At 42.8% G+C, this 8984-nt stretch overlaps 1 protein-coding gene and 1 long non-coding RNA gene across 2 annotated transcripts in view; one reads left to right on the top strand and one right to left on the bottom strand.

Moving 5' to 3' along the window:
- GLCCI1 (glucocorticoid induced 1) overlaps positions 1-305 on the bottom strand; it is a 110345-nt gene extending 110040 nt beyond the window's left edge. Inside the window, exon 1 of the mRNA XM_040260509.1 lies at positions 25-305. Within this exon, the coding sequence (XP_040116443.1) occupies positions 25-305 (281 nt within the window). The remainder of the gene's footprint in view (positions 1-24) is intronic.
- Positions 1-8745, top strand: part of LOC120877992 — a 9713-nt gene extending 968 nt beyond the window's left edge. Inside the window, exon 2 of the long non-coding RNA XR_005724436.1 lies at positions 8143-8745. This is a non-coding gene — a long non-coding RNA (uncharacterized LOC120877992). The remainder of the gene's footprint in view (positions 1-8142) is intronic.
- Positions 8746-8984: the final 239 nt, after the last annotated feature.

Raw genomic sequence — 8984 nt, 5'->3', positions numbered from 1 at the left:
GGGCCGCGGGCCGCGCCGGGCCCCGGGAGGCTGCCCAGCGAGGCGGCGGCGGCGGCGGCGGGCGGGCGCGTGGGACTGTGCTGGCTGCCCCGCAGGAGTTGGTAGGGCACCGTGGCGCGGATGGGCTGCAGCAGCCGGCCGGCTCCCGCAGCTGGGGCGCAGCCCACACCGCCGCCGCCGCCTGCACCGTTCCCGCTGCCGGTGACGGGGGCGGCGGGCGGGGAACCCGCGGCGCTGCGCCGCATCCTCTGCGGCGGGGGATGAGGGGTCTGAGAGGAACTGGAAGAGGAGGAGGCAGTGGACATGGTGGCTCCGCGGGCCCGGGACGACGCCGGCCGACACCGAGGCGCGGAGCGGGAGGCGCGCGAGCGTGTGGGAGCCGGCGCGATAGTGCGTGCGAGTGTGTAAGGGGGAGGGGCGGGGGTATCGGGGAGAGGGAGGAGTCTCCCGGCTCCCCCTTCCCAACGCGCACCCCCGCCGCCTCGGCGAGGGGGGAGGGGAAAGCTGCGAAAACAAACGTCCAACGGCCCCAACCGCCCGGCCGGGCTCGCAGTGGCGGTCACGGCTGGGGCCGCAAGGAGCCCGAAGCCGCCGCCGCCGCCCCAGGCATCGCGCTGACAGGGGAGAGGGGCAACTGGCCGGATCACGCCGACTCGCGGGGCTGCACGCGCGGAAGAGGCCGGTAGCTGCAAAGGGCCTGGACCCCTGCTTCTGGGGACCGGAGTAGGGGGAAAAGGGCCTCGAGGTGCCCGGTTCTACGCGGAGCCGCGCCACCGCAAACGCCGCCGCCGCCGCCGCCGCCGCTCCTGCCCTCTCCTCACTCCAAGTGGCAACTAACCCCCTAACCCGTACCCCGCCCCCGGCACCGCCTCCCGGCGCTCGGGCCCGGCAGCTGCCGCAACGAGCATTCCCATTGGCTCCGTCCTTCTCCACCAACGCTCTAGTGATTGGTTTCAGGATAGGAGTGAGAGGAGCACCTGCGAATGAAAGTGGGTGTCGTACTCTGGAGGCGGGATATGAGGGGTGGAAGAGGGAGGAGGGGGCTGTGGGCGCAAGGAGGGGCGTGAGAGTTGACAGCCTTTGAGCTGAGAGGGGGACTTTGATTGGGCTGCCTTGAGAGAGTGGGTCCGTACGTGTCCTGCCCCAACACCCACAGACACGCGTACACCCGAGGAAGCAGGTTACGAGGGCTCCACCCTCCAGGGCCGATTGTACAGTATGAGACAGAGGATGCATCAGGCAAATTTGACTTTGCAAGTACACCTGTTCTGATAGTGGGATGTTTTAGAATCCATCCCTTTCTCTCTAACTTTAGTAATCTGAGGTTTTGCGGCGAGCAGACTAATCGAAAGAACTTCAGGCCATCAGAAGCAATGTGTGGGAGCTGGATTGAACACCAAGTGGATACTTTTACAGTTAACCTATGGAGTGAAAAGAGTTAGTCAAATCTTATGTTCCAAGATAATAACTTAGAATTGCAAGAGTTAACAAGGAGTTGTACATCATTACAGCATTAAATACATTAATACATTAATGTAGGGTACCCTGTTGTCTTTTCCAGAAGAAATTTCTGGGAGAAATAAGGACCAGACTTGATGTAACAATACACTGTGGTAAATTTCGTTTTTATTCTGCAGGGAAACTGAAGGGATACAAAGATTTTAGATGACTACCAGGAACCTAAGTTTAGCCCTAAATTGTTCCTGCTTAAACCTTAAGGAACAATTGATTGAAGGGTCTACATCAGATAACCTCCCTTAATTTCCATGAGATAAGAAAAGCATAGCTGGTGGGTCAGATTGGTCTACTCTTGGTGTCTGCCCACAGTGACAAGCTTCCTCTGATTTTAGGCTCTAAATGCAGGGGTCACTTAGAAAGGGGCCATCCTTCTCAACTTCCTTGTGTCCTCAGAAAAGAAAGTATACCCGGTTCTGTAAAAAGTGGATGAAACCCACTTTTTCTGTAAAAATTCAAGAATTGCTCCCATTAAGACTAGTGATAGTTCCTCACTTTATCACATACTAGAATAATAGTGAACATTTATTGAACATTTCATGTGTGTGTCATTGTTCTAAGACTGTTGTATGTGTTAACGCCTCCAATCCTTCTATAATCCACAACGTAGATACTATTATTATCCCCACTGTGTTCATATATGTTTGTTTTCCAGAATAATATATTAATTATGAATACAGTAAAAATTTTACTCTTTAAAATTTGGTATAATTGACCTATTGTAGTATTTTTTTCCATCTAAAATAAAAGATTTCCTTATTCATTAGGAAATTGCATTCCTTCCTTCATGAGGAAAAATAATGATAAATGGCTTCTTTTTGATGACTTTTTTGGAATATCAAGAACAAAAATTGACAGATTAAAATAAATGAAGTTTTTTTAAAGTTGCTGATAAAGATCCAAGTTGTTGATTTGATTACAGCATGGTTTCATTATAGAAACGTTATCTCTGGCAACAAACTCAATGCTTTCGATTACAATAATTCTAAGTTTATACCAAGACACACCCATAATGATCAATACTTCAGTTCAGTTCAGTCTCTCAGTCGTGGCCGAATCTTTGTGACCCCATGGACTGCAGCATGCCAGGCTTCCTTCCCTGTCTATCACCAACTTCCAGAGCTTACTCAAACTCATGTCCATAGAGTCAGTGATGCCATCCAACCATCTCATCCTCTGTCATCCCCTTCTCATGCCCTCAACCTTTCCCAGCATCAGGGTCTTTTCCAATCAATACTTGATTTGGATCTAAAACAACATACCTTTTAAAGGCTTTCTGTATTTGTTCAAAACTATCATACCAACTTAAATATCCAAAACAAATCTAAATAACACACAAAGAGAACCAGTATGATCTTAAAATGCTATTTTTAGTTGCTGGTAAGTCATCAAGTCATCATGACCTATTTGGATGTTAGTCACCTCTTTACTAAAGATACCTTGGTTGTCTCTTAAACCTTTGTTCTCATGAAATAAATATTGATCTTTATGTATAAGGAATTGAGTCTCTAAAGAAATGAAAGGTGGGCTAAAATAAACTAAACCCATATCTGCTTTCAAATGTCCACATGTTGAGGTCTTAATAGCATTTTCTTCTTAGTGAGGACGAGAGTGGGCTCCAAGGGTATAAATTTAAGTTTTAGGAAAACATAATCCCCAGTAAATTGGAAACCCCTTAGAAGGAAGTGTGAATTTCTAGGCTAGAAGAGCATTGTTGTTATCGGACTGTGCTAGGTATGGAACGCATTATCTCTGTTTGTTGAATATAAGTGTAACAATCCCTGTAAATTCTGTAAATGTTAATATTGATAATAACCTCTTTTTTGTGTTGTCCTGCCAGGAAGGAGACACCACTGAAAGCACAATCAGGTGGCAGGGGAAACATCTCTGTCCTCAGTAACCTGTGTCTTAGTTATTTGTGGAACAGATCTCACCATAGCTTATCTGAGGTAGAACTCTGTTACACTTACTTCTTGATTCATATATGGTAATGGGCTGTATTACCCATTAGGTTACATTAAAACTTGGAATCATTGGCTATGTCTGATTAATATGCAGTCCTGTGTGAAAAGAGAACGAGATAACCATCGGGCCTACAGAGCTACCCAAACCCCCCTCTTCTAGTTTCATCCACATTTGCCAGGCTGTGCATCCAAGGCCCAACCAAATGTAAGAGGCAGTCCAGGCTGTCAGCCTTAGAAATGAGGTCATGGCTGAGAGAAAACACTAAACAGATCTGCACTGATGTTCAGCTTAAGCTGATTAAACTCTCTTGTAGGTGGATTCTTTATAGCAACAACAAAAAGAGCCTTGCCTGAATTTTTGTCCCTGGCAGATGCTTACAGTAAAACTCCTTACTGCTTTTGACAGCCTACGTGCGCCTTGGCACTAGGTGTCCTCTCTGCCTGAGGAGTTCTTGCCCCAGTTACCCACATGGTTTGCTCCCTCAGTTCCCCCAGGTCTCTACTCAGAGGTCATCCCCTTCACAATGAAAGCTTTTCTGAAAACTCTTTTGAAAATTGCAAGCACCCCCGAGATGGTCCCTACTCTCTGTCATACTTTTCTTTCCCAGAGCACTGATCACCATCCACACATTGTATATTGTAATTATTTTTTATTCTGTGCGTGCAGAATACACTATGAAGGCAAGACTTTTTATCAGTTTTATTATTGCTGAATCTCCATAGTAGTGCTTGGTGCCCGGTAGACAATATTTGCTTAATGTTTTTAAAAGAGTAGCAAATTTTAATCAGTGCTTGTTCCAAAGACTAAATTGCACCTTTCATTAGAAAACAAAATTGACAATAACAAGTGTATGTGTATCACTGTCTTAGAGGCATAGCCACAGGGTAGAAAAATGTTCCATGTGGCTTCTGTAAACTATACAGATACTCACACTGGGGCTAGCATTCAAAAGGAAAGTGTATCTTGTATTGTGATTGTTATAAAGGCAGAGTAAAAAATACTAGTCCTCGTGGCTCTTGTAGGCTCATCTGATGTTGAAAATGGAGAATGAAATTGGTAATGGAGAAAAGGCAGTTGAAATCTGCAGAAAAAAATAACCAACTGAAATTGACAGAGGCCAGTTGAGGAGGATCAGTTAGAGAATGACATCTGCTGATATGTAATTAGTTCTATCTCTCTATTGGGAGCAGTTATTCTCAAGAGGCCTGTGTGAGGGAACTGAAAAATACATATATTTAATTAAGCAGAAAGGAACATTTCATGAAAATAATAATCATCTTACTTTGTTTCTTCCCCCCCCCCCACCTTTATTGAGATGTAATTGACATGAAAGATTGTATAAGTTTAAGATATGTAACGATTTGATACTTAGTGGAAAATAACATCATAAGGTTAGTTAACACATCCATCACCTCACATAGTTACAAACTTTTTTATCATGAGAACTTTTAAAATCTATTCTCTTAGCAACTTTTAAATATTCAATTTAGTATTGTTAAAAAATAACCACTATACCTCACATTGTATCCCCAGAATGTATTCATCTTATACCTGGAATTTTGTACCTTTGACCATCTTCACCCATTGCCCCCACTCTCCAGCCCTTGCTCCTGTTCTCTATTTATACAAGTTTGGATTTCTTTTTTCTAGATTCCACATATAAGTGAGATCATATAGTATTTGTCTTTTTCCATCTGACTTACTTTACTTATAACGCCTTCAAAGTTCATCTGGGTGGTCACAAATGGCAGAATGTCATTCTTTTTATGACCGAATAATACTCCTTAACCATCGGGCCTACAGAGCTGTATATATGTCAGATTTGTTATCCGTTCATTCACTGATGGACACTGAGGTTGTTTTCATATCTTGGCTGCTGTAAATAGTGCAAGCATGGAAGTACACGTATCTCTTGGAGAGACTGATTTCATTTCTCTTCAGCTACATACCCAGAAGTGGGATTGCTGGATCATATGGCAGTTCTATTTTTAAGTTTTTTAGTAACATGTAATGTAGTGGCTGCATCAATTTACAGTCCCATCAACAGTGCACAAGGGTTCCTATGTCTTTATATCCTCCTCAGTACTTATTATTGCTTGTCTTTTTCATAATACCCATTTTAACAGCGAGGTGGTAGCTCAGTGTGGTTGTAATTTGCATTTCTCTGATTAGTGATGTTGAACACCTTTTCATGTACCTGTTGACCATTTGAATATCTTCTTCAGAAAAAATTCTCTACTCAGATCCTTTGCCCATTTTTAAGTGGATCGTTCGTTGTGTTTTTCTTTTTCGTTGCTTTCATACGAGTTGCTTATATATTTGCAGCATTAACCCCCATTGAAATATGTTATTTGCAAATATTTCTCCCATGATATAGGTTGACTTTTCATTTTGTTGATTGTTTCTTGTGCTGTGTAGAACGCCTTCTAGTTTGATGTAGTTTCACTTGTTTATTTTGTTTTGTTGCGGCACTTTGGGTATCATATCCATAAAATCCTTGCTAAGACTAATGTCAAGGGATTTTCCCTTATGCTTTGGTTTTTAAAAGTTCAGAAGAAGCAATAAAAATCAGGGATATTTTCTTTTTTAACTAGTAAATATCAAAAGAGTAAAGGATGCAACTATTATTACCTGGATAGAAAATAGTGATGAGGACCACCAGTTTTTCAGCTTTCATCTTCACAGCAATTCCTGTCACCAACTATGATGCCAGGGGCACATCCCCTAAGCTGGTATACGTAAGTAGGATTTTATCATTTAACTAACATATTATATTCTACAAACCCAGCACATTCAGAGTCTAAATAGACTTTGGGACCAGGAAACTGGAAATATTCTCTCTTTCCTGTGACATTTCATTTGTTTTAATTCCAAACACAGTATCAACAATATATGAGAGCAGTTGTGATCCTACGAAGAGACTGTACTTGATTATCACAGTATTATTTTTTTAATGAGAGTTTAGAGTAATTAAAATTTGTCATTGATTAATTTCCTCCTACGTGGCTGAAGTTTACTTTTTACCACATAAGTGTATTGAATGACTGTTGTTAAAGTGCCATCCATTCATCAGCAGTGCTTGACTAGAGAAATTTTTTTAATTATTAAAAAAATTTTGTAACACATAATTTCCAGTGGCCTCCCCAGTATCCTGTTGAAAAGGTTCATATTAAGATATTTAATAAGCCTGTATGAGGATTTAATAGCAATAATACTAGCATCAGGCCTTAGTAACTCCTCATCAAGTTACTTATTAAATACCTTCAAAGTAAGACACTGTTGTATACTTGGTAAGGGCTGCACCTGTTCTCACACTTTGGTAAATTGAAATCCATCAGAGGCGAAAAGATATTTCTACAGATAAAGTCTACACTAGCATGGCTTCCATAGGAGCTATGCAGATAAAGGAAATTGAAGTAATGGGAGGGAAAGATCACTTTTGAGGAACGGCTTCAGGAAAGAGTGTGAAGAAGTCTTGTCACTAGGAAAACAGAGGATGTGTTAGGAGATGATCGAGCAGCCTGCCTCGACTGATTGAAGATAAGGCTTGGTCTGTTGATGACATGTCATGACATGTCATGGAGGTTTCACTTTATTGAGTTTGCACGGGGAGCTGTTGAAGATTCTTGAATTGGTGGGGGAGACATGAAAAGAGCTGGACCTTATGAAGATTAACGCAAGAAGAGTCTACAGCTTGGATGGAGACTGCAAACTGGAAGATGATAGGCTTTGAGAAGAGTCTGTGGAAGTTTAGGTAACAGGAGTTAGGGGAGTGAGAGGAGTGAGGGGGACATGCAGAGGGGGAAAGGTGCAAATGATACTCCTTCTCAGCTGATGGACCTTGAAAGGGGGAGGTCAGACAGCTCTGAAGTTTCAGGCTTGCATGCCTAAGAGGATAGTGGTGGCTTTAATAGGAACAGGGAGCCAAGAGAAGGAGTAGGGTTGGGAAAAAATAATGAGTTCAGTTATAAATAAGGGAACCAGAGGATATTCATAGGGAGACAGTTTTTTCCTTTGTATTACTGAGATATAATTGACATACAGCACTGTATAAGTTTAAGGGGTACAGCATCAAGACTTGACTTGCCTATGTTATAACATGATTACAGTAACTAGCCAACATTCATCATCTCATATCGATACAAGGCAAGGGGAGAATATTTTAGAGTTCTTAAAGACAGTTTTTAAATGATAGTTGAGAAGAGCAGAGGTTTGGTTTGGGGTTGGGGAGAGGTTATTCATGCACATTTTGTATGAAGCCATGGACACAAATGAAGCTGGCAAGGGAAAAAAGTATAGCAGTAAAGAAAAAGAGGATTAAGGACAAAATTTGGGGAAATTATGCATTAGTGGAGGAAGATATGTAAACAAATAAACCAAAGAAAACAAAACTAGGAAGCACTTCTTAATTAGAGTTTGGGGTCTCTGAGGATGTTTGGTAGATGCCTCTGGGGATCTGGGAGCTCACAACCCCTTCTCTAAGAACTAGTCCTCCCCCAGCACAGAGAGAGCTTAGGCCTGACAGCTGTGTTTGTACACAGTGACCTTGTGTTTCTGGCCATGGTTGGCTTGACCTGAGTTCGATAACTGACCAAAGCTGGACCAATCAAATTTTCTCCCCTGGAAATTTGGAATTAAGAAATACAATGTTATTCTATTAAGGGCATGAACTGGGTGATCACAGAAACTTGTGCCTGCAGTGGCCATCTTCTTTCACAGAAATGGAGAAGCGGAGGAAACCTGACTTCTGAAAGAAAAGAATGAAGTGACTTGCAGAAAACAGAAATGAGAACAGGTGACCTGAGAGAGAGAGAGACTGAGAGTATGTTTACTTTCCCATAATGACTTGTTCAATCTAAAACCATCCCCACACCTGCCTACCCCTAATACAACCATCAGATCTACAAATCTTTTGGCACTTGGACCAGACCCATCTCTCCTTCCTTTCTGTTACAAGTGATATTTTCTCCTCTCCCATCAAAACCCATTCCTCTACTCGTGATTTAAATCCCTTCCCCTCTTTCCTTCTTAGGGGCTTCATTTCTTCAGTAATCCCTTTCCTCTTGTAAATCATCAGCTTCTTGATTATCCTGAACATGTATGCGTGTGTGCTCAGTTGTGTCCAGCTCTTTGCAACCCCATGACTGCAGCCCACCAGGCTGCTCTGTCCATGAAATTTTCCAGGCAAGAATATTGGAGTGGGTTGCCATTTCACTGCATTCACTAGGTATGAATATGCTCTATCCCAACATTTAAAAAAAAAAATTCTTATGCTGTCCCTCTCCATCTATAGTACTAATTCTCTGATTCCTTCACAATAACCATTCTTGAGAAAGATGTCGGCAAGTTAACTCAGATTTGCTCTTCAATCTACTCAGACTTCCACTCCCGCCATGCCCGTGGAAACTGCTAATCAGTGTTGTCAGCAGCCTCCATGATGCCAGGCCCAATGGGTGTTCCTTGAACCTTAGCCTCCTACTCCAACTTTTAGCAGTTTTCAACGC

Source organism: Oryx dammah, unplaced genomic scaffold, assembly GCF_014754425.2.
Source record: "Oryx dammah isolate SB20612 unplaced genomic scaffold, SCBI_Odam_1.1 HiC_scaffold_18, whole genome shotgun sequence".
NCBI classification, from domain to species: Eukaryota; Metazoa; Chordata; class Mammalia; order Artiodactyla; family Bovidae; genus Oryx; species Oryx dammah.
This window is presented reverse-complemented; position numbering and strand designations above follow the sequence as displayed.